At 47.7% G+C, this 26754-nt stretch overlaps 1 protein-coding gene across 1 annotated transcript in view; it reads left to right on the forward strand.

Annotated features, from left to right (window-relative positions):
• Positions 1–1997: 1997 nt before the first annotated feature.
• The window catches only part of LOC123742542 (mastermind-like protein 3), a 229890-nt gene continuing 205133 nt past the window's right edge, over positions 1998–26754 (forward strand). The window contains exon 1 of the mRNA XM_045717598.1: positions 1998–2328. Coding sequence (XP_045573554.1) covers positions 2038–2328 — 291 coding nt within the window. The 5' untranslated portion in view covers positions 1998–2037. The remainder of the gene's footprint in view (positions 2329–26754) is intronic.

Here is a 26754-nt window from a genome sequence, read left to right on the forward strand (position 1 = left end):
GACGGAACCACAGTGGAGAAGTGAAAAGCTTCAAGTTCCTCGGCGTACACATCACTGACATTCTGAAATGGTCCATTCACATAGACAGTGTGGTGAAGAAGGCACAACAGCACCTCTTCAACCTCAGGAGGCTGGAGAAATTTCAGCCACAGCCTGTTCACCCCGCTACCATCTAGAAGGCGGAGTCAGTACAGGTGCATCAAAGCTGGGACTGAGAGACTGAAAAACAGCTTCTATCTCAAGGCCAGACAGTTAAATAGTCACCACTGGTCTACCTCCGCCCAGTACCCTGCCCTAAACTTTAGTCACTGTCACTAGCCGGCATACCACCCTGTACTCAACCCTGTACCTTAGAGACTGCTGCCCTATGTACATAATCGTTGAATACTGGTCACTTTAATAATGTTTACATACTGTTTTACCCACTTCATATGTATATACTGTATTCTAGTCCAAATGTATCCTATTTAACTATTGTTTTACATATACTATTTTCTACAGATATACTACATATTCTATCCTACATATTCCAGAGATATACTATATATTCTACAGATATACTACATATTCTACAGATATACTATATATTCTACAGATACACTACATATTCCACAGATATACTACATATTCCAGAGATATACTATATATTCTACAGATATACTACATATTCTACAGATATACTATATATTCTACAGATATACTACATATTCTACAGATATACTACATATTCTACAGATATACTATATATTCTATCATAATACTGTCCATATCTATGTTCTATCATATATATATATATTCCGGACTCACATTGCTCGTCCTAATATTTCTCAATTACATTATTTTACTTTTTAGATTTGCGTGTATTGTTTTATATTGTTAGATATTACTGCACTGTTGGGAGCTAGAAACATAAGCATTTCGCTACTACACAATAACATCTGCTAAACATGTGTATGCGACCAATACACTTTGATTTGATTTGAATTGCCATTATATATTTGTGAGCTACAACATTGCTTTGACGTTGCATTGCCCGGTGGTAAGTACAGTGACCGGCCACTAGGCCTAAATGTATTGTGCTTTCATTCTACTGTTTATTCGTTACCGATCCGGCGTGGCTGGAACATGCCGCTCCACTCCGGGTTTTCCTCGGTGCCGTCGGGCTACTCACAGCCTCTAGCTGGTTTTGACTAAACTCTTGTCCTGATATCGCTCCGCTGGCATGGAGGAGGATAGGTCTTGATTATTGTGATGGTGGCAGCGAACAGCTACTAGCGACCAGCCGAGAGATCACGGACACCGCGGTGTCTTGAGGATTTCGCTGTGCACCAGTTCACGGGACCCGGATCCCCATCACGACAACTCTTCTTCACGTTCGGCTCAGGGATTTTTTTACCGACCTAACCAATGAAATGCAGCAAGTTCACGGAGCAACTCCGGAGCCCCTTCGGTTCAAACAGCAAAACTTTTTCACAAAGGACAACATAATAAAACAACGGCGAGCTCGAGGCAGCGTCGGTCTGTTATGTGTGTGAGTGGAGTTCGGGGGTAGTGATGATCGCCTGTAGCTTAATATCCGGTTGTTTCCTGTGGAGTTATTACCTTTACTAATAGTCTGGCCGCGGTTGTTGTGTTGATTTACGGAGCAGCTAGCTCGGTCTTGAAGCCTTCGTGCTGGGCTATGGGATATTGTGATCGGTGTTTTTCATGAACGGGACAAGGTGATATTTGAAAACAGTGTTGAATGGTGGAGACACCGCGTCCTGTCCCGAAGGAGGGAACAGCAATCAACACCGATCACCGTTTGTTTACTGTCCTTACGGTCATTTGAATCACCCGGTCCGTCTTGTTCGTCATTTAGCCTAACTACCATCTCCCATCTCCCAGTAACATTTAGTCTAGAAGACGAAGAGACTACTTTGAGGCTTGAGGGGAAGAAAAACTTAGTCCAAAATACTAGCATTTCGGGTGAATGATGGGGGACTTTGCAACCCCGCTGCCGCGAACGGCAGTAACATTTGCATCAACAACAATGCCATGAACCCGGGTGGAAACCCCAACAACGTGGGCATCCCCAAACACAGCACGGTAGTGGAGAGGCTACGGCAGAGGATAGAGGGGTGCAGGCGGCACCACGTCAACTGTGAGAACCGTTACCAGCAAGCCCACGCCGAGCAGCTGGAGATTGAACGGAGGGAGACGGTGAGTCTGTACCAGCGGAGCTTGGAGCAGAGGGCCAAGAAATGTGCCAACAGCAAGCATCAGAGTAAACAGCAAGACCCCGAGTCGGCGTCTTCCACGGAGCAGAGGAACAACACACTTATAGCGGTGAGTTAGAGACCGGTACCAGTCCAGGGTGTTTTAGTCTACCCTACATAGTACACACACACCACCCACCCCGCTCAGTTGGGACACAACTCCTTCACCCCCGCTGGAAAAGTTGTTGAGGACATTGTTGTAACGACGCTCAGTGAAAAGCTGTCAACTCTCTCTACGGTTGTTACAAAACAGTGTTTCAACATGCGCTTGTGTTTACTAAGTACACAGTCCACTAACGTGCAGCCAACAACTAACTCTGCGACTTGTTATATTTCCATAAAATAACTTGTGGTAGCCCTTTTTGAGGGCTATGTTGCTTAGCTTTTCGCCCGAGCTGGCGTTAGCACGGGGAGCTATGTCTCCGGGGAAAGTGTCCACAGCTCGTTGCTTCAACACTTTTTCTGGGGACTACTTGATAAGAGGATTACTTCTGAACTGTCCACGAAGTTCCACATGACTCGTTTGTTTTTGGTCGTTTAACTGTTACATTTTTCTGTGCGGAAATTTGTTGCAACATTGTTTTCCTGCTCAGCAACCATTCTCGCCCACAGTTGATCACAGTGATGCCAGCAGGTTTCAGTTGTTAACAGTAAAACACATTTCCAGCTATACTACAAACGGTCGAGAGGACTATAGTAGACTACATTTCTCCTGTCGTGATTTCTACTTGGCAGTCTCGTCAAAGTGTGTGAGAGGGAAACAGACAGAATAATAAGCTAGTAGAAGTAGACATCTTGATAAAACAAGAAGCTACCCGACAGGGACGTAGTAAACCTACAGGCTGCTGTCTGAACTTAGTTGGGGGGGGTAATGATAGACTATTCTAATACTACACTATTATGTGGATGGGCAACTTTTGCTTTTGATAGAGCTAGATGAACAGACAATGGCCAATGCATTATTGTGTATTCCGACTGTATCATGACAAATTGGACGTTTACATGCACACTAATAATTCGATATGACCCTGATTGTCATTAGGCAGATTATGCAATAGTCGTTTTATCATAATCGGTGTAAGGTCAAAATCATAGTAAGCACACGCCGAGTAAACAGTCATTATTTTTTTATATATATTTTTGAATGTTTCGGATTATTAGGACATGTAAACGTCTTAATATAATAATTGACGATCCAGCAGTGTACTTGATCTGCGCATGTGTTGGCACCATCCGAGGGAGGGTCCCTCTTTAGCACGGCTGTTGGTTTGTGCGGTGTGAACGGTCTCTGGGATCACGACTTTAAAACCATGAGCTTCTGTGAAAAGGAGAAACCAAGAGACAATTATCTCTGTCCTTGTTCGTTCACACCTCGACCACAGCGAGTCGGAATGCGCCGACAGAGCCCCTTTTGTTGTAGCCGTGGCCAATACGCCTTTGAAATGCTAAGTGGTATCTCGTTGGCGCTCTCGTTTCTGGAGGCAACATACTAGGTAGCAAACAACAAGGAGATAACGCTACTCCCCCTCGTCCTGCCGTTTTTAACAGTCGTATGTCGCGGAGAGGCAGCGGTGATTGCGATAGAAAAACGACCTCCCGCTTCGGGTGGACATTTAACCGAACCGCCCAGTAGCTATTCTTAAGGAAACAGTAGCACCATTTTATTTCTTTTATTTTCACTCTCTCTTCAATCTCCCTTTCCCTGCCTGAGCCCAGAAAGACACCAACTACTGGGCTGCAGCTAGATGGCTCTATGTATTCACTCTATATGTTGCAAAGCAAACCAAGGCTCAGTCAGTAGCTTACAGAACTATACATTCATCAAGTCAAATCCAATTTTATTGGTTACATACACGTGATTAGCAGACGTTATTGCGGGTGTAGCGAAATGCTTGTGTTTCTAGCTCCCACAGTGCAGTAATATCTAACAAGTAATATCTAACAAATTACACAACATATACACACATCTAAGTAGGTATTAATTAAGACTGTATGGATGAGCGATGTCAGAGCAGAACGGATTACGGTACTGTAGAATAGTATTGAAGTGCGCGTGAAATGGTCGCTCTGTAGAGCCCTGCAAAACGGCTTGCAACCCAAATGGCAGCCTCTTCCATGTGGCTCTGGTCAAAAGTAGTGCACTAAATAGGGAATCGGGTGCCATTTGGGATGGAGCCTAGGTTCTCTCTCTCGCCCCATAAGGTCCCAGACACACCCGTGGGGGAGGCACGACAGCCCCTGTAATTATGGTAAACATTAGGGATCTATTAGAGTGAGAGGGAACCCTTTGGATTTCATGCTGCCTTTACCCATCAGCCACCACTATTACAGGCTTAGGAAGGTCTCCTCTGTGGTAGTCTCTTCTCACAGCCGTTGAGCCCTGAGTCTGGCGAGAGAGACTGTCTCTTTGGAGATGAGAGTAGACTACCTCAGTGCAAGAAGTCATATGAACAGCCTACTACCATGTCTGGGATCATGTCCTCAGAAGGCTATTTGCCTTTTCAAGTGGTCTAATAATCAGTGATATCTAGGTAGTGTATATTGTTATGAGTAGTAGTGTAGAATAGGACATTTTATACAGTGAGTGACACCAATATTAATCAACATGTACATTACATCAGCTCATATCGGAGGGCAGATTCTCTCTCCTCTCCAGTCCTACACACCTGTCCCTCCTGTCTGTCTCTCTCTCCAGTCCTACACACCTGTCTGTCTGTCTGTCTGTCTGTCTGTCTGTCTGTCTGTCTGTCTGTCTGTCTGTCTGTCTGTCTGTCTGTCTGTCTGTCTGTCTGTCTGTCTGTCTGTCTGTCTGTCTGTCTGTCTGTCTGTCTGTCTGTCTGTCTGTCGGTCGGTCGGTCGGTCGGTCGATCTGTCTGTCTGTCGGTCGGGGTCTCTGTCCCTCGTTCCTCCACCAGAGGTGAAGTGTTACCACTCTACCATTGTATTCTCTTAGTGTTTCTGAGTTGTTCTCTCTGGGAGGTTCCGTGGCTCGTTCCACAGCGGTGTGTTGAAGCTGACTGGAGAGCAGTGTGTTATAGGTCAGTAGTGTAACCCTCAGGTTATAACTAGTCTAATACTCAGGGAGGGGTTATAAACCCTTTATTAGCAGTCTACACAGTAGAGAAACATTCAGGTTTACAGAACTGTGGGTGTGTAGTGTTGGACACAGACATGCCAGCTCAGGCCAGAGTTAGTATCTGTCCCGCGACTCCTATCCTTGGCATGCACTCTGTTATGGAAAGATCCACACACTCTCTCCTGGCAGAATGGATGGAGTGTGGGTGGCTGAGTTTCATTCATTTTCTGTCCCACTGAGGTGTTCCTCTTCCTCTGCTCTCCTCCCTTCCTCTTCCCCTCATGGTCTTCTCCTCTCCTCTCCCCTCTGACTCTACCTCTCTACCATTCCCTCTCCTCTCCCCTCTGACTCTACCTCTCTACCATTCTCCTCTCCCCTCTGACTCTACCTCTCTACCATTCTCTCCTCTCCCCTCTGACTCTACCTCTCTACCATTCTCCTCTCCCCTCTGACTCTACCTCTCTACCATTCTCCTCTCCCCTCTGACTCTACCTCTCTACCATTCTCCTCTCCTCTCCCCTCTGACTCTACCTCTCTACCATTCTCCTCTCCTCTCCCCTCTGACTCTACCTCTCTACCATTCTCCTCTCCCCTCTGACTCTACCTCTCTACCATTCTCCTCTCCTCTCCCCTCTGACTCTACCTCTCTACCATTCTCCTCTCCTCTCCCCTCTGACTCTACCTCTCTACCATTCTCTCCTCTCCCCTCTGACTCTACCTCTCTACCATTCTCCTCTCTTCCTATCCTTTCCCTTCTTCTACTCTCTTCCTAACTTTTCCTCCCCCTCCAGTGTCCCTCCCCCTCTCCTCCTATCCTTCCCTCCCCTCCCTCCCCCTCCTATCCTCCCCCTCCAGTGTCCCTCCCCTATCATCCTCCTCCTATCCTCCCCCTCCAGTGTCCCTCCTCCTCCTCCTATCCTCCCCCTCCAGTGTCCCTCCCCCTCTCCTCCTCCCCTGCTATCCGGTGTCAGTATTATCTAAAGTGGTGGTGGTATTGTTAATACAGTCTGGGACCGCTGCCCACTAGCTATATTTAACCCAGTGAGCTGGCATGGAGCTGGCACACACACACACACACACACACACTGAGGAGGCCCATGGACGTCTAGGAGGCCCGTGGACGCCGACATCACACACACAGTGTACAACCCGCCAAACTACAACCTCAGTCACAACAGGGCTTAGAGCTGTGGTGTTCTCTCTCTCTTCATATTCTACTGTTTTCTCTCTCTCTGGGATTCCTCTCTCTCTCTCTGGCTCTCCCCTCCTCCTTTCGGTGTCTCTCCTCCTCCTCCTCCTCCTCTCTACCTCTCTCTGTTTCATACCCCCTCTCCTTCTCTCTCTCTGGCTCTCCCCTTCTCCTTTCGGTGTCTCTCCTCCTCCTCTCTACCTCTCTCTGTTTCATACCCCCCTCTCCTTCTCTCTCTCTGGCTCTCCCCTCCTCCTTTCGGTGTCTCTCCTCCTCCTCTCCTTCTCTCTCTCTGGCTCTCCCCTCCTCCTTTCGGTGTCTCTCCTCCTCCTCTCTACCTCTCTCTGTTTCATACCCCCTCTCCTTCTCTCTCTCTGGCTCTCCCCTCCTCCTTTCGGTGTCTCTCCTCCTCCTCTCTACCTCTCTCTGTTTCATACCCCCCTCTCCTTCTCTCTCTCTCTCTGGATGTTTTTAATTTGGCCAGGCTATGTGACCACATTCCCCTCCTTCCAGGCATGTTGACATGTTCATCAGGCCGGCCTGCACCCTGTACTAGGCCTCTCTCCACAGCCTCACACTGTGTACACAGAGAACTGTGTGTATGTGTCCCTGTGTGTGTGTGCGTGTTATGTTCTTCACTAAAATACCTCTGTGGATAGTAGTGCCAACAATGGCCAAAGTCCCAGCAGAGAAGAATGTGTATTGAAGACTTCTTCGTCTACTTGCTAGACTAGATACATCCTGGGCCTGACTATTCGACCACAACAGGGGATTTCCACACAGGCCTGTGTGTTGGAGGTGATTGAGTGGATCACATCTTGTTCTACAGTAGGGCTTTGATGACCCATTAGTGGTTGTGTGAGACTGTGTGTGTGTTGAATGTAACAAGTGTGAAAACATAGTGTGTGTTTGAATGCTCTTTATGCACCTGAAGACACTGTGTTGTTTGTGTTGTGTTGTTGTGACTGTTGAACCGTAGCAACATCACAGGAGAATAGCTGAACACACCTGAAGACACTGTGTTGTGTTGTGTTGTGTTGTGGTGACTGTTGAACCGTAGCAACATCACAGGAGAATAGCTGCACACACCTGAAGACACTGTGTTGTTGTGTTGTGGTGACTGTTGAACTGTAGCAACATCACAGGAGAATAGCTGAACACACCTGAAGACACTGTGTTGTTGTGTTGTGGTGACTGTTGAACTGTAGCAACATCACAGGAGAATAGCTGAACACACCTGAAGACACTGTGTTGTTGTGTTGTGTTGTTGTGACTGTTGAACCGTAGTAACATCACAGGAGAATAGCTGAACACACCTGAAGACACTGTGTTGTTGTGTTGTGGTGACTGTTGAACCGTAGTAACATCACAGGAGAATAGCTGAACACACCTGAAGACACTGTGTTGTTGTGTTGTGTTGTTGTGACTGTTGAACCGTAGCAACATCACAGGAGAATAGCTGAACACACCTGAAGACACTGTGTTGTTTGTGTTGTGGTGACTGTTGAACCGTAGCAACATCACAGGAGAATAGCTGAACACACCTGAAGACACTGTGTTGTTTGTGTTGTGGTGACTGTTGAACCGTAGCAACATCACAGGAGAATAGCTGAACACACCTGAAGACACTGTGTTGTTGTGTTGTGGTGACTGTTGAACCGTAGCAACATCACAGGAGAATAGCTGAACACACCTGAAGACACTGTGTTGTGTTGTTTGTGTTGTTGTGACTGTTGAACCGTAGTAACATCACAGGAGAATAGCTGAACACACCTGAAGACACTGTGTTGTTGTGTTGTTGTGACTGTTGAACCGTAGCAACATCACAGGAGAATAGCTGAACACACCTGAAGACACTGTGTTGTTGTGTTGTGTTGTGGTGACTGTTGAACCGTAGTAACATCACAGGAGAATAGCTGAACACACCTGAAGACACTGTGTTGTTGTGTTGTTGTGACTGTTGAACTGTAGCAACATCACAGGAGAATAGCTGCTGAAGACACTCACTGGCAGACAAGGATCATTCCATGTTTACATACACGACGCAGGTTCTCACACACACACACACACACACACACACACACACACACACACACACACACACACACACACACACACAGAAATGTGAGGTGTTGTGTGTAGATTGAGGATTTTATTTGATTTAATCAATTTTAGAATAAGGCTGTAACGTAACAAAATATGGAAAAAGGGAAGGGGTCTGAATACTTTCCGAATGCACTGTGTACACACACACACACACACACACACACACACACACACACACACACACACACACACACACACACACACACACACACACACACACACACACACACACGTACATAGAGAGAAGACAGCTACACATCCATCTACATGTCCCATGCCTGACCTAGATATAGGGGTGGCAGGGAGCCTCGAGGTTACAGCATTGGCCCCGTAACCAAAAGGTTGCTGGTTTGAATCCCAGAGCCGGCAACGTAAAAAATCAGCTGCTGTGCCCTTGACCAAGTCTCTTAACCCTGGCCGTGACCCCACTGGCCGCAGGTATCTCAGGGGGAGTTGGGATATGAAGAACCACTGTTCTGTTCCAGACTTGTACAAGTGTCTAACAGGACAAATGTAAACACCCCCATGTTGTTGAGGCTTGTTTTATTAGTGTGATTAGCCAGTTAGCTATCAGCTAGCTGTGTGTCTTGTGTCTGAGATGTAGCCCCACTTTACATTATTGATGCTGGCCAACCGCTCCTGACACACACACACGTTAATTATGAATGACCCAGTTCCCAGTCCACTATGTTATATATGGTGTGTACAGAGCATTCAGAAAGTATTCAGACCCCTTTTACTTTTCCACATTTTGTTAAATTACAGCTTTTTTCTAAAATTGATTAAATGAAACAGAAATGCCCTCAATCTACACACAACATCCCAGAATGACATCGCAGTACCCCAGAATGACATCGCAGTACCCCAGAATGACATCCTGGTACCCCCAGAATGACATCGCGGTACCCCCAGAATGACATCGCGGTACCCCCAGAATGACATCGCGGTACCCCCAGAATGACATCGCGGTACCCCAGAATGACATCGCGGTACCCCAGAATGACATCGCGGTACCCCAGAATGACATCGCGGTACCCCAGAATGACATCGCGGTACCCCAGAATGACATCCTGGTACCCCAGAATGACATCCTGGTACCCCAGAATGACATCGCGGTACCCCAGAATGACATCGCGGTACCCCAGAATGACATCGCGGTACCCCAGAATGACATCCTGGTACCCCAGAATGACATCCTGGTACCCCAGAATGACATCCCGGTACCCCAGAATGACATCGCAGTACCCCCAGAATGACATCGCAGTACCCCCAGAATGACATCGCAGTACCCCCAGAATGACATCGCAGTACCCCCAGAATGACATCGCAGTACCCCCAGAATGACATCGCAGTACCCCAGAATGACATCGCTATACCCCATAATGACATCACAATACCCCATAATGACAAAGCAAAAACAGGTTTTTAGACATTTTTGCCATTTTATAAAAAAAAGTATTCAGACCCTTAACTCAGTACTTTGTTGAAGCACCTTTGGCAGTGATTACAGCCTTGAGTCTTCTTGGTTATGACGCTACCAGCTTGGCACACCTGTATTTGGGGAGTTTCTCCCATTCTTCTCTGCAGATCCTCTCAGGTTCTGTCAGGTTGGATGGGGAGTGATGCTACACAGCTATTTTCAGGACTCTCCAGAGATGTTAGATCAGGTTCATGTCCGGGCTCTGGCTGGGCAGCTCAAGGACATTTAGAGACTTGTCCTGAAGCCACTCCTGCGTTGTCTTGGATGTGTGCTTAGGGTCATTGTCCTCCTGGAAGGTGAACCCTCGTCTGAGTGCTCTAGAGCAGGTTTTCATCAAGGATCTCTCAGTACTTTGCTCCGTTCATCTTTCCCTCAATCCTGACTAGTCTCCTAGTCCCTGCAACTGAAAAACACCCCCACAGCATGATGCTGCCTCCACCATGCTTCACCGTAGGGATGGTGCCAGGTTTCCTCCAGACGTGATGCTTGGCATTCAGGCCAAATACTTACATTTTGGTTTCTTCAGACCAGAGAATCTTGTTTATCATGGTCAGAGTCCTTTAGGTGTCTTTTGGCAAACTCCAAGCGGCCTGTCATGTGCCTTTTACTGAGGAGTGGCTTCCGTCTGGACACTCTACCGTAAATGCCCGATTGGTGCAGAGATGGTTGTCCTTCTGGAAGGTTCTCCCATCTCCACAGAGGAACTCTGGAGCTCTGTCAGTGACCATTGTGGTTTTGGTCACATCCCAGACCAACCTCCCACCTGGCTCAGTTTGGCTGGGCGGCCAGCTCTAGGAAGAGTCTCGGTGGTTCCAATCTTCTTCCATTTAATATTGATGGAGGCCACTGTGTTCTTGGGGACCTTCAATGCTGCACGCTTTCTTGGTACCCTTCCCCAGATCTGTGCCTCGACACAATTCTGTCTCGGAGCTCAACGTTTAATTCCCATGACCTCATGGCTTGGTTTTTGCTCTGACCTTATATAGACAGGTGTGTGCCTTTCCTAATCATGTCCAATCAATAAAATGTACACACAGGTGGACTCCAATCAAGGATGATCAATGGAAACAGGATGCACCTGAGCTCAATTTCGAGTCTCATAGCAAAGGGTCTGAATACTTATGGAAATAAGGTATTTTTGTTTTTAATTTGCAAACATTTTGCTTTGTCATTTATAGGGTATTGATGAGTTAAAATGTATTTAATCTGTTTTAGAACAAGGCTGTAACAAAATGTAGGAAAAAATCACGGGGTCTGTATACTTTCCAAATGCACTGAATGTGTGTGGTGGCTTTTCAGGAAATGTGTATCATCTGTTATGATTGGACATCAGGGCTTCCTCTCTCCCCAGTCCATCATCTGACTCGCTGTGAGCAGAACCATCTACTCAGTAACACTAACTGTTACCCTCCTGGTGGCCTTGTGTTTGGTTCATTATGTCAATACTAGCAACACTAAACCCAGAGATATGGTGTTGAGGTTTACACACACACACACACACACACACACACACACACACACACACACACACCACAGAGTGTGTCGTCACCCTGTGTAGCATGAGGCAGATGGGACACAGTGGACATCAGCTTGGCTCTGAGGGACATGTGCTGCTAACACAATCCATATGACAGGATTCCTCTCTCTCCTCTTTACCTCTCCCTCTTTCCTCTCTACCTCTCCTCTCTACATCTCCTCTTTACCTCTCCCTCTTTCCTCTCTACCTCTCCTCTCTTCATCTCCCCTTTACCTCTCCCCTCTACCTCTCCTCTCTCTCTACCTCTCTCCTCTCTCTCCCCCCTCTCCTGTCCTCCCGTCCACCCCCAGAGGTGATCTCTTGTTCATCCTAGCTGGCTTAGTCCACTAAAGCTCTCTCTGCTCTTCGCGCCCACGACAACCGAGAGGCCAAATCCTCATCTAAGTAGGAATTACTCTGCAGGCTCCGGTTTACCTAGCTACCTGTGTACACACACACACACACACACACACACACACACACACACACACACACACACACACACACACACACACACACACACACACACACACACACACACACACACACACACACACACCAAACCAACATGAACACCCTGACTGTGTGTGTCCTCTGTGTCTCTGTGATGTTATTCCTGCAGGAGAAACACCTTCTTGTCAAACTCCTCCATTACTTTTTTTATCAACGTTCCTTGCGAGTGTGTGTGTCTGCGTGCAAGTGGGTGTGTCTACGTGAGAGCACGTGTGTGTGTGTGTGTGTGTGTGTGTGTGTGTGTGTCCCTGTGCCTCTGCGTGCTTGTTAGTGTATGTGTGGTGCCCTAGGCTGCATCAACAGCCAGTAATTGTGCTACAGTGGGTACTGCAGAAACACTGCCTGAGAAACAACACATTATCTGATAATACTGCAGAGACAATATGAAGAAAAAACATTGAGGGGAGAGAGAGAGTCTTTTGGACAGGAGAAGAAGTGACACGTTTGGGACCTGTTTGAAAGTGATTGTCCCTTTTTGATGTAAATGTTGTGGTTCTGAGTAGGAGGAGTGGTTGGTTGGTTGAAAAAGGAGGATTGCTCTTTATCATTATAATTCATATTTCTAGATTTCCATAATTCTCTATCCCTCTTTCCCTCCTCTCTAGTCTTTCTCCTCCCTCGCATTTCTCTCTCTCTCGTCCTCCCTGTTCTCATCTCTCCATCATCTCTCTCTCTCTCTCTCTCTCTCTCTCTCTCTCTCTCTCTCGTCCTCCCTATTCCCATCTCTCATCCTCTCTCTCTCTCTCTCTCTCTCTCTCTCTCTCTCTCTCTCTCTCTCGTCCTCCCTGTTCTCATCTCTCCATCATCCTCTCTCTCTCTCTCGTCCTCCCTGTTCTCATCTCTCCATCATCATCCTCTCTCTCTCCTCTGTGAGCAGCCCAGTCAGGCTGTAGTGTGTTAACGACCTCCTGGTAGCATCCTAAAATAGCCCTGATAACAATCACAAACAAGGAAGAGAACAGGTCTGACGTCTCACCCCCCCCCCCCTCCTCTCTCTCTGTCCTTCCAGATAAACAGTTGTTTGCTTTGGGGAGAAGAGGAAGGAGAAAAAATACTCTTCCTCTCACATTCTCTGTGTGTCTTTCCCCCTCTCTTTTCTCTCGCTCTCTCCTCGTCTCTGTCGTCTCTCTGCCTCTCTCTGTCCTCTCTCTGCCCTCTCTCTGCCCTCTCTCTGTCCTCTCTCTGCTCCTCTCTCTGCCCTCTCTCTGCCCTCTCTCTGTCCTCTCTCTGCCCTCTCTCTGCCCTCTCTCTGCCCTCTCTCTGTCCTCTCTCTGTCCTCTCTCTGTCCTCTCTTCTCTCTGCCCTCTCTCTGCCTCTCTCTGCTCTCTCTGCCCTCTCTCTGCCTCTCTCTGTCCTCTCTCTGCCCTCTCTCTGCCCTCTCTCTGTCCTCTCTCTGCCCTCTCTCTGTCCTCTCTCTGTCCTCTCTCTGCCCTCTCTCTGTCCTCTCTCTGTCCTCTCTCTGCCCTCTCTCTGCCTCTCTCTGCCTCTCTGCCCTCTCTCTGTCCTCTCTCTGTCCTCTCTCTGTCCTCTCTCTGTCCTCTCTCTGCCCTCTCTCTGTCCTCTCTCTGACCTCTCTCTATCCTCTCTCTGTCCTCTCTCTGCCCTCTCTCTGCCCTCTCTCTGTCCTCTCTCTGCCCTCTCTCTCTCTGCCCTCTCTCTGCCCTCTCTCTCTCTGCCCTCTCTCTCTCTGCCCTCTCTCTGTCCTCTCTCTGCCCTCTCTCTGCCCTCTCTCTGCCCTCTCTCTGTCCTCTCTCTGTCCTCTCTCTGTCCTCTCTCTGTCCTCTCTCTGCCCTCTCTCTCTCTGTCTCTCTGCCCTCTCTCTACTCACACACACACACACACACACACACACACACACACACACACACACACACACACACACACACACACACACACACACACACACTACTTTTTAACTAGAGCCTGACCGATGTATATATCGATCAGTTCGCTGATAATACAGGCTGATGTTGAACATTTAACTCTATATTAATACAGGCTGATGTTGAACATTTAACTCTATATTAATACAGGCTGATGTTGAACATTTATCTCTATATTGGTACAGGCTGATGTTGAACATTTAACTCTATATTGGTACAGGCTGATGTTGAACATTTAACTCTATATTAATACAGGCTGATGTTGAACATTTAACTCTATATTGGTACAGGCTGATGTTGAACATTTATCTCTATATTAATACAGGCTGATGTTGAACATTTAACTCTATATTAATACAGGCTGATGTTGAACATTTATCTCTATATTGGTACAGGCTGATGTTGACCATTTATCTCTATATTGGTACAGGCTGATATTGAACATTTAACTCTATATTGGTACAGGCTGATGTTGACCATTTTAACTCTATATTAATACAGGCTGATGTTTGAACATTTATCTCTATATTGGTTCGGGCTGATGTTGAACATTTATCTCTATATTGGTACAGGCTGATGTTGAACATTTAACTCTATATTATACAGGCTGATGTTGACATTTAACTCTATATTACTACAGGCTGATGTTGGGCATTTATCTCTATATTGGTACAGGCTGATGGTGAACATTTTAACTCTATATTAATACAGGCTGATGTTGAACATTTTATCTCTATGTTGGTACAGGCTGATGTTGAACATTTATCTCTATATTGGTACAGGCTGGTGTTGAACATTTTAACTCTATATTGGTACGGCTGATGTTGAACATTTATCTCTATATTGGTACAGGCTGATGTTGACCATTTATCTCTATATTGGTACAGGCTGATGTTGAACATTTATCTCTATATTGGTACAGGCTGATGTTGAACATTTAACTCTATATTAATACAGGCTGATGTTGAACATTTAACTCTATATTAGTACAGGCTGATGTTGAACATTTATCTCTATATTGGTACAGGCTGATGTTGAACATTTATCTCTATATTGGTACAGGCTGATGTTGAACATTTAACTCTATATTGGTACAGGCTGATGTTGAACATTTAACTCTATATTAATACAGGCTGATGTTGAACATTTAACTCTATATTAATACAGGCTGATGTTGAACATTTATCTCTATATTGGTACAGGCTGATGTTGACCATTTATCTCTATATTGGTACAGGCTGATATTGAACATTTAACTCCATATTGGTACAGGCTGATGTTGACCATTTAGAGAGAGTGAGAGGTGTTCACAGCCATGCAGATTTAAGGGGAAATGGGGAGACATCGGGGGCACTATCATCTTATTGCTGTGGGGGATTTGAGGTGTTCAGTGCCCACAAAAGGCGTCAGGAGAAGGAACTCTCGTCCAAAATGTAGAGACTGTCAAGACCAGGGGCTACCAAACTGTTTCTGTCTACCACCCCATTTTGATATCTGAGAATTCTCACCCTGACCATGTGAAAAGAAAGGCTGTAATTAACAGCCAATGTTTAGGTTTAATGTGGGACTGTGACAGTCCATTAGAAATGAGTCTGACATCATGTCTCTGACATCATGTCTCTGACATCATGTCTCTCACCACCACTAATGAGATGGGTGTGGCTTGGTGCATGTCGGAGCCTCTCCAAGTCAGGGGGCGTGGTCATCTCTGCTGTCTCATCCAACCAGGATCGATATCTGGTTTTATGGTGCTTTCAAGACCACTGGAAACTCTGGGGAAAAAAATCTGAGGTCAAATCATGACGTCAGTGGCCTTCAGGTCGGAAAGTCGGCGCTAGAAAGACGCCTGAGTTTCTGAGTTGATGACCATTCAGCAACAACAACAAACTCATTTGGAGCTTGTTTTTTCCTGTTCCCAGTTGTCTTGAACGCGGCACTAATGCAGACTTAGAATAGTGTTAAATCCATGTTGACCTGGATATGAGCTGTTGAACGGTACGGTGAGTTTTACTGCTGTGAGGGAGAGGACCGTGTGTTCCCTTTAGATTCCCATTCACCAGTCTAGCACAGCCTTTTCCTTGGTCTCTGGTTCAATTGGCTCTTTTACATTTCAACACTTTCCATTTCCATGTAAAGGTTAACCACATTACAAAGACCATATTATCATTTCTTTTCTTCAGGATTTGTGAAATTTTCCCGCGACCCCCACATGGGGTCGCGACCCGTAGTTTGGGAACCGCTGGTCTAGGGGCTCATCCAAAATGGTACTAGGCCCATAATGTACTATTATTATAATATGGCCTTCAACAGACGTGTGTCCTACAGTAGTGGGGGCATGCATTGTTATATGGGTGGCCCCAGCGGGAATCCAACCCACAACCCTGCGCTACACATCTCTTGTATACTGTTCTACGCCGCTGTTCTACTCCGCTGTTCTACTCCGCTGTTCTACGCCGCTGTTCTACGCCGCTGTTCTACTCCGCTGTTCTACGCCGCTGTTCTACGCCGCTGTTCTACGCCGCTGTTCTACTCCGCTGTTCTACGCCGCTGTTCTACGCCGCTGTTCTACGCCGCTGTTCTACGCCGCTGTTCTACTCCGCTGTTCTACTCCGCTGTTCTACTCCGCTGTTAGAGATGTGTTGCTGCTGTGCTTCAGAACAGGCTGCTGTTACATGGCTTTTCTATTGTCATGTGTAGCATGTACCAGTCACGCTCCCTCGCTTCTCTCCTCCTCTCCCTCCTCCTCTCTTTATCCTCTCCTCCTCTCCCTCCTCCTCTCTCTATCCTCAATCTCCTCTCCATCTCTCTCTCTGTCTCTCTCTCCGTCTCTCACACGGTCTCTCTCTCTGTCTCTCACACGCTCACTCTCTCTCCGTCTCTCACACGCTCGCTCTCTCTCCGTCTCTCGCTCGCTCGCTCTCTCTCCGTCTCTCGCTCGCTCGCTCTCTCTCCGTCTCTCGCCGCTCGCTCTCTCTCCGTCTCTCGCTCGCTCGCTCTCTCTCCGTCTCTCGCTCGCTCGCTCTCTCTCCGCTCTCGCTCGCTTTCGCTCTCTCTCCGTCTCTCGCTCGCTCGCTCTCTCTCCGTCTCTCGCTCGCTCGCTCTCTCTCCGTCTCTCGCTCACGCTCGCTCTCTCTCCGTCTCTCGCTGCCGCTGCTGCTCGCTCTCTCTCGTCTCTCGCTGCACGCTGCTCGCTCGCTCTCTCTCCGTCTCTCGTGACGCTCGCTCGCTCTCTCTCCGTCTCTCGCTCGCTCGCTCGCTCGCTCTCTCTCCGTCTCTCACAGCTCGCTCGCTCTCTCTCCGTCTCTCACACGCTCGCTCGCTCTCTCTCCGTCTCTCACACGCTTCGTCTCTCTCTCTCCGTCTCTCACACGCTCGCTCTCTCTCTCCGTCTCTACACGCTCGCTCTCTCTCTCCGTCTCTCACACGCTCGCTCTCTCTCGCCATCGCGCGTTCTCTCTCTCTCTCTCTCTCTCTCTCTCTCCTCTCTCCTCTCCCCCCCGGGGTGTGTAACCGGGGGACTGTCTGTTTTTGCGGATTGTCTCACGACGTTGTCATGGTGACAGTGATGCAGAGGCTGCCTGTCTGCTCAGATATGTCAAGTGTGTGTCTGTGTGTGTTAGAGTAAGGTAGAGGGGGGAGTCTAGTGTACTGTGTGTTAGAGTAAGGTAGAGGGGGGTCTAGTGTACTGTGTGTTAGAGTAAGGTAGAGGGGGGGTCTAGTGTACTGTGTGTTAGAGTAAGGTAGAGGGGGGTCTAGTGTACTGTGTGTTAGAGTAAGGTAGAGGGGGGGTCTAGTGTACTGTGTGTTAGAGTAAGGTAGGGGGGGGTCTAGTGTACTGTGTGTTAGAGTAAGGTAGAGGGGGGGTCTAGTGTACTGTGTGTTAGAGTAAGGTAGAGGGGGGTCTAGTGTACTGTGTGTTAGAGTAAGGTAGAGGGGGGGTCTAGTGTACTGTGTGTTAGAGTAAGGTAGAGGGGGGAGTCTAGTGTACTGTGTGTTAGAGTAAGGTAGAGGGGGGTCTAGTGTACTGTGTGTTAGAGTAAGGTGAGAGGGGGGTCTAGTGTACTGTGTGTTAGAGTAAGGTAGAGGGGGGGTCTAGTGTACTGTGTGTTAGAGTAAGGTAGGGGGGGGTCTAGTGTACTGTGTGTTAGAGTAAGGTAGAGGGGGGTCTAGTGTACTGTGTGTTAGAGTAAGGTAGAGGGGGGTCTAGTGTACTGTGTGTTAGAGTAAGGTAGAGGGGGGGTCTAGTGTACTGTGTGTTAGAGTAAGGTAGAGGGGGGGTCTAGTGTACTGTGTGTTAGAGTAAGGTAGAGGGGGGTCTAGAGTACTGTGTGTTAGAGTAAGGTAGAGGGGGGTCTAGTGTACTGTGTGTTAGAGTAAGGTAGAGGGGGGTCTAGAGTACTGTGTGTTAGAGTAAGGTAGAGGGGGGGTCTAGTGTACTGTGTGTTAGAGTAAGGTAGAGGGGGGGGTCTAGAGTACTGTGTGTTAGAGTAAGGTAGAGGGGGGAGTCTAGAGTACTGTGTGTTAGGTAGAGTGAAAGCGAGGGAGAAAAGGAGAGAGAGAGGTTTCTGAATGTCTGTGTGTTTCTGTGATAAAAGCCGGGCGGCTCTGCTTGAAGAGGAAGTGTTTGGAGAATGATGTAACGTCCTCTTTTTCTACATTAAAGACACAAAAAAATAGTGTTTCTTTCTGAAAAGCATTTCACTATTAAATACTTAACGTAGTGCCCTCGTCCCCTGCTGCCCTCGTCCCCTGCTGCTCGTCCCCTGCTGCCCTCGTCCCTGCTGGTCTGTGCTCGTCCTGCTGGCCTGTCCCCTGCTGGCTCGGGGTGCGCCTCGTCCCTGCTGCCTCGCCCTGCTGGCCTCGGTTCGCTGCCCTCGTCCCCTGCTGCCCTCGTCCCCTGCTGCCTCGTCCCCTGCTGTGGGCCGCTGCGTCCCTGCTGCCCTCGGGTCCCCTGCGCCCTCGTCCCTGCGCCCTCGCGCCTCGTCCCCTGCTGCCTGTGCTGTGCGCTGCTCGGTTGCGTGCCTGCGTGTGTGTGTCCGCGCCTGTCCTGCCTCGCTGCTGCCCTCGTCCCCTGCTGCCCTTGAGTAACAGAAAGAGTAACACATTGGTAATAAATATGTTCTTTAATGGCCTCAAACCTTCATTTGAGCTGAAATTAATTAGAAAAGATTTCATCCATTTTGTTTGTTCTGAAGGAATGCTGTCGACCCTGTGTATAAACACACACACACACACACACACACACACACACACACACACACACACACACACACACACACACACACACACACACACACACACACACACACACACACACACACACACACACACACACACACACACACACACACACACACACAGACAAAACACACTCTCTTTGCTGTGTGTAAAGTTTCCACTGGGGCAGAGCGGGTGAGGGAGGGAACGGGGGTTGACTGAGAAGCGTTGGGGAGGGAGCAGCTGTAGAGGAAACATAGTGGGGTGGAAGACAGAAGATACAGAGGAAGGGAGAGGTGGAGAAGAGGAGAGGGGAGGAGGAAAACTGGGAAAGGGAGGAAAAGCAGAGGAGGGTAGAGAGAAGGAAGTGGGCAGGGAAATGGAGGGGGAGGACCCTGGCTCTGACCCATGTGGGAGGTGTAGAACTCTGTGACCCTCTCTCCTGGACGGGCCACTCTGATTGGCCTACACCTAAAGGATAAATATAGAACACTAATCTGTAAAAGAGAGAGCTAAAAATAACGAGGGAGGGAGAGAACTTCTCTGTACTGAGTCATATGACTCCAACACGGTTGTGTAGAAAGAGGGAGGGATAGAGAGCAGTAGGGAATCTCTCTGGTAGTTGTATATCTACTAGTTGGACTCTCACAGACTCAAGTGGTCTCCGGCAGAACTGGTCCAGTACATTGATTTATCCTGAGTTAGTTTCACTTTTGAAAACTTTGCATATCAACCTATTGACTTTCCTCTTCTTCTTTTGCTGTCTTTTACTGTCTCTCGCTCTCCTCTCTGCAATTAGTGTGTGTGTGTGTGTGTGTCTTGCCTACATGTGCCTTTAATTAGATAAAAACATTCAGAGGGAACGTTCATATGAAGTGTGTGTGTCCCCACATTGTTTTTGTGTAGGACCAACTCATAGTCACAATCACACACTGTTGATGACTAAACACACACACACACACACACACACACTCAGTGAAGCCGTCGTTTCAATACTGTGAGGCGGGCTCTAGGGAGAGTTTACCGAGAACGAATATTGTGTATGTGTGACTCATTCTCACTGGTGGTCACATGGGTCCACCGCTGATAATGAGCTAAAACACAATCACACACTGTCCCTGTCTCTCTCTCTGTCTCTGTCTGTCTCTCTCTCTGTCTCTGTCTGTCTCTCTCTCTGTCTCTGTCTGTCTCTCTCTCTGTCTCTGTCTGTCTCTCTGTCTGTCTCTCTCTCTGTCTCTGTCTGTCTCTCTCTCTGTCTCTGTCTGTCTCTCTCTCTGTCTCTGTCTGTCTCTCTGTTCTGTCTGTCTGTCTGTCTGTCTGTCTGTCTGTCTGTCTGTCTGTCTGTCTGTCTGTCTGTCTGTCTGTCTGTCTCTCCCATTCTCTGTGATCTCAATCGTTACCTTGGATTACACATCTTCTATCTGTGTTTCGGTTTGCGTTGTGTGTGTGTGTAAATGTGTTCTCTCAGTGTGTGTTCTCTCTGTGTGTGTGTGTGTACCTGTGCGTGAGAGAGTGTGTGTGTACCAGCATGCTTGCCTCTCTCTGTTGCGTCACAGACAGAAAGGCAAAACCACTTCCTCCTGCGTTCCTCTCGGTCATGTCAGGCAACCTTCACAGGGCCTTATTGTGGCTCCACCCAGGCTGGTTGCACATTGTGCTGGGTCAAAGACCATTCACAACCTGAAACTGACTTTCCCCTTGTGGATCAACCCAGGCTGGTTGCACATTGTGCTGGGTCAAAGACCATTCACAACCTGAAACTGACTTTCCCCTTGTGGATCAACCCAGGCTGGTTGCACATTGTGCTGGGTCAAAGACCATTCACAACCTGAAACTGACTTTCCCCTTGTGGATCAACCCAGGCTGGTTGCACATTGTGCTGGGTCAAAGACCATTCACAACCTGAAACTGACTTTCCCCTTGTGGATCAACCCAGGCTGGTTGCACATTGTGCTGGGTCAAAGACCATTCACATCCTGAAACGGACTTTCCCCTTGTGGATCAACCCAGGCTGGTTGCACATTGTCCTGGGTCAAAGACCATTCACATCCTGAAACTGACTTTCCCCTTGTGGATCAACCCAGGCTGGTTGCACATTGTCCTGGGTCAAAGACCATTCACAACCTGAAACTGACTTTCCCCTTGTGGATCAACCCAGGCTGGTTGCACATTGTGCTGGGTCAAAGACCATTCACAACCTGAAACTGACTTTCCCCTTGTGGATCCACCCAGGCTGGTTGCACATTGTGCTGGGTCAAAGACCATTCACATCCTGAAACTGACTTTCCCCTTGTGGATCAACGGGTCAAAGCCCATCCAAAGCCAGCAACTGGCTAGCGAGGTCATTCATCAGTCATCAGTGTGAACTCAAGCACTTTCCCTATCGGTTACTGTCTTTTAGCTGTCTGTGGGTCTGTATGGCTTGACAAGACTAGTTATTGTTGCACCAACTATGATCTGTCCCCAGCATTATCACCTCTTCATAAAGCTATTGGAGAGTCTTCTTCACTGTGTGTTGTTTTGCGTAGGAACAAGACGTTTCAGAACGGGTCAGGCTGAGAACCACTTCCATATCTGGCAGCCGACGGTCATAGCATGTTACAGAACCCTGACGTAACTCTTCTCTTTTATTGAAGTATATTCACACCTGGATATGCAGCGCCTGCACCACACACCCCCCTGGATGTGGCGTGTGTCTCTGAGGGCACCCAGGTGCAGCGGTTTCTAATTCACCCAGTGGTACTGGACCTGTCTGCCGTAAACTGATTCCATGTTTTGTCATATTTATCATCCTCACCGCCACACGTCTGCTGGAATCGTGGGGGTGTAAAGAAAGAGGAAATGAGAAGGAAATGGGGGTTTTCTATCCTGTCTCACAGACACACCTTGTATGGGACTGTGGTGATTTGAAAGAAGCAGCGAGGGTGTGTGCAGGTCTCCACATTAACTCCTGTCTTCTTGTCCGGGACTAGTAAAACAAATAGTCAGGACTGAAGAATATAGATTAAAGTTGTCCGGGACTAGTAAAACAAATAGTCAGGACTGAAGAATATAGATTAAAGTTGTCCGGGACTAGTAAAACAAATAGTCAGGACAGAAGAATATAGATTAAAGTTGTCCGGGACTAGTAAAACAAATAGTCAGGACAGAAGAATATAGATTAAAGTTGTCCGGGACTAGTAAAACAAATAGTCAGGACTGAAGAATATAGATTAAAGTTGTCCAGGACTAGTAAAACAAATAGTCAGGACAGAAGAATATAGATTAAAGTTGTCCAGGACTAGTAAAACAAATAGTCAGGACAGAAGAATATAGATTAAAGTTGTCCAGGACTAGTAAAAATAAAACACCACACACAAATTACAATATGAAAGAATTCCTCCCATCAGTATTGGATCAGAGGACAACACAGAATATTATTCCCATCTGTTTTTCATGTACATTCTGATCAAACATATACATGAAACCTGCATCCATTTGAAAGATTTTTACTGAGTTATAGTTCCTATAAGGAAATCAGTCAATTGAGAAGTTGATGGTTGATGGGATTAACAACAAAGTAAAGATAACTATTGTGTCTGTAAATGTATAAAGAATAAAAACTGGAAGTAGGAACCTAAGTGTTGTCCATTAGTTTACTACAATTAGGGGAGGGTTGGTAGGGTGCATGTGGTTGGACTAGACACACCACTGGACTGGACTAGACGCACCACTGGACTGGACTAGACGCACCACTGGACTGGACTAGACACACCACTGGACTGGACTAGACACACCACTGGACTGGACTAGACACACCACTGGACTGGACTAGACGCACCACTGGACTGGACTAGACACACCACTGGACTGGACTAGACACACCACTGGACTGGACTAGACGCACCACTGGACTGGACTAGACACACCACTGGACTGGACTAGACACACCACTGGACTGGACTAGACACACCACTGGACTGAACACACCACTGGACTGGACTAGACACACCACTGGACTGGACTAGACGCACCACTGGACTGGACTAGACACACCACTGGACTGGACTGGACACACCACTGGACTGGACTGGACACACCACTGGACTGGACTGGACACACCACTGGACTGGACTAGACACACCACTGGACTGGACTAGACACACCACTGGACTGAACACACCACTGGACTGGACTAGACACACCACTGGACTGAACACACCACTGGACTGGACTGAACACACCACTGGACTGGACTAGACACACCACTGGACTGGACACACCACTGGACTAGACACACCACTGGACTGGACTGAACACACCACTGGACTGGACTAGACACACCACTGGACTGGACACACCACTGGACTAGACACACCACTGGACTGGACTAGACGCACCACTGGACTAGACACACCACTGGACTGGACTGGACACACCACTGGACTGGACACACCACTGGACTGGACTGGACACACCACTGGACTGGACTAGACACACCACTGGACTGGACTAGACACACCACTGGACTGAACACACCACTGGACTGGACTAGACACACCACTGGACTGGACTAGACACACCACTGGACTGGACTGAACACACCACTGGACTGGACTGAACACACCACTGGACTGGACTAGACACACCACTGGACTGGACTGAACACACCACTGGACTGGACTGGACACACCACTGGACTGGACTAGACACACCACTGGACTGGACTGGACACACCACTGGACTGGACTGACACACCACTGGATTGGACTGGACACACCACTGGACTGGACTGGACACACCACTGTGACTGAACACACCACTGGATTGACTGGACACACCACTGGACTGGACTGGACACACCACTGGACTGGACTGGAACACACCACTGGACTGGACTGGACACACCACTGGACTGGACTGACACACCACTGGACTGGACTGGACACACCACTGGACTGGACTAGACACACCACTGGACTGGACTAGACACACCACTGGACTGACTGGACACACCACTGGACTGGACTGGACACACCACTGGACTGGACTAGACACACCACTGGACTAGACACACCACTGGACTGGACTAGACGCACCACTGGACTGGACTAGACGCACCACTGGACTGAACACACCACTGGACTGAACACACCACTGGATTGGACTGAACACACCACTGGATTGACTGAACACACCACTGGATTGGACTGAACACACCACTGGATTGGACTGAACACACCACTGGATTGGACTGAACACACCACTGGATTGGACTGAACACACCACTGGATTGGACTGAACACACCACTGGATTGGACTGAACACACCACTGAACTGAACACACCACTGGACTGGACTGAACACACCACTGGATTGGACTGGACACACCACTTTACTGGACTAGACACACCACTTAAACAATATTTTAGGCTATTTACACATCTATAAAATTGCACATCTGAATGAACAGTTTCCAATATACAATACAATATGTCAGCTGAATACAGGTATTAAACATACCTGAATTGACAGTATTTCTGCTTCTATATAATGAATTCAGCTCGTGTTTTAGGACAAGCTAAGATGGCGTCCGTCGCCTGGCTCTGCAGTTTTTTTGTCAGTTGAGCTGGGAGACATTCCTGAATCTTTTCCCTCTCTCTCTGGCTGTCTGTCACTCTGCATCTCTGACTGGTCTCTGATGTTGTGCACCGGCCATGGCAAGATGGCCGCCGTTGCCCCGGCAACCAGTGAGGGGAAAGAGAGATTTCTGAAAGAGTGAAATGTTTTGAGTTATGGGTTCATATGGAGAGAATATGTGGAGAAGGAGAGAGGTAATGGAGAGGGGAAGAGTTTTCAAAGTCCCCTGTTGCACTCCAATCCAAACTGGTTTACGCACGGCTGCAGGGGGTTTCTAATAGCCTATATGCTATGTTGGTTTGATCTATTGATTCTGCGCATTATAGAATGACATATATTGTAGAATTATTATCCAAAGCTTTATGTAACCAGTTCAAGCTTAGTTAGTTTATCACAGATTGTCAGTGGTTGAGTGGCTATAGTTTAGTGTGGCTCCAGGGGTTGTCACTTCTTTGTTGCCTGCCTTGGTGTGTGTGTGTGTGTGTGTGTGTGTGTGTGTGTGTGTGTGTGTGTGTGTGGATTAGAGCAGGTTATATAATACAGAAGCTCTGAGCTTCACCCAGCATACGCTAAGAGGATTACTGCAAGTGTACTAAAGACACAGGTCTGACACACGCACGCTAACAGGTCAAACACTCACGCTAATACACATAGGTCTACACACACTGTCTTGTACAGTTATGTGCGGACAGACACACACACGTTAAGCACTAAAGGAGTCTCTACAGAAAACGCAAACGGAGCCGACAGGCTCCTCGGTAGTGCGCTCCGACATTTGACGTGCTCCTGTGCCACATGAAAATTGTACCGTGCCGTTAACCGCTAACCGTTAACTGCTAACTGCTAACGCTAACCGCTAACCGCTAACCGTTAACCGCTAACAGCTAACCGCTAACCGCTAACATTCCTTGCGTAGCCATGGGGACAGTGTTGTGTAGGAGTCTGCTTGGTTCCCTGGTCTGATCTATAGATGATGTATCAACGAAGCCTATTGTCCATTTAATAAGGAAATAGAATCTCAGCGACTGTTCAAACAATAAGACAAACAACATTACGGCCTCATTGAATCCCCCCCAACATGTATTTATTATTATTATTATTAATATTATTTAGTTTAGACGTGATGTTATTCGAGGATAAAACAAAGAGTGTTCTTTTTCTCTCTCTGTGACCAGAACCAGACGTTCTGTATTTGGCTGATATGGGAATGAAAACACAAGCAGCATATCAACCTGGGATCATGTTTTAGGTTTCACCAGCAAGTTCATTACATTACATTTAAGTAATTTAGCAGACGCTCTTATCCAGAGCGACTTACAAATTGAAGTAGAACAATATTTGCCAGGGCATGTTTTAAAAAAATTATTATAAATCTGATTATTTCACATGGAGATGTGGGAAGCTTAAAAGGCTAGCTAGTCTGCTATGTTTTTAGCCAGGCTGAAGACAGCCAACCGGGCCGGGCTGAAGACAGCCAGCTACTACTGGGAAGATGACTCTTTCTTGTTTTCACAAAATGAAAAGACAAAAATAAAATAATTTTCCATCGCCCCCTTGTGGGACAGACGAGGATATCATGTTACCAAGAGGTGTCCAGTACCCCAACAATCCCTCTCCAACCACCTAGATCACCTGAGTTATGTAACACTGGGGTTGAAGACTCCACTGTCATCTCAACAACCCCTCCATCCTTCTCTCTCTCTCTCTCTCTCTCTCTCTCTCTCTCTCTCTCTCTCTCTCTCTCTCTCTCTCTCTCTCTCTCTCTCTCTCTCATGCGTCTCAATTTCCTCTGAGGCGTCTGGTGTGTGTGTGTGTGTGTGTGTGTGTACACGTGCGCACACGTCTGGATGGGCTCAAAGAGAGGTCTCACCGTCACCGTGGCTGCTGTCACCATAGC

The sequence above is a fragment of the Salmo salar genome, chromosome ssa04, assembly GCF_905237065.1.
Source record: "Salmo salar chromosome ssa04, Ssal_v3.1, whole genome shotgun sequence".
Lineage (NCBI taxonomy): Eukaryota > Metazoa > Chordata > Actinopteri > Salmoniformes > Salmonidae > Salmo > Salmo salar.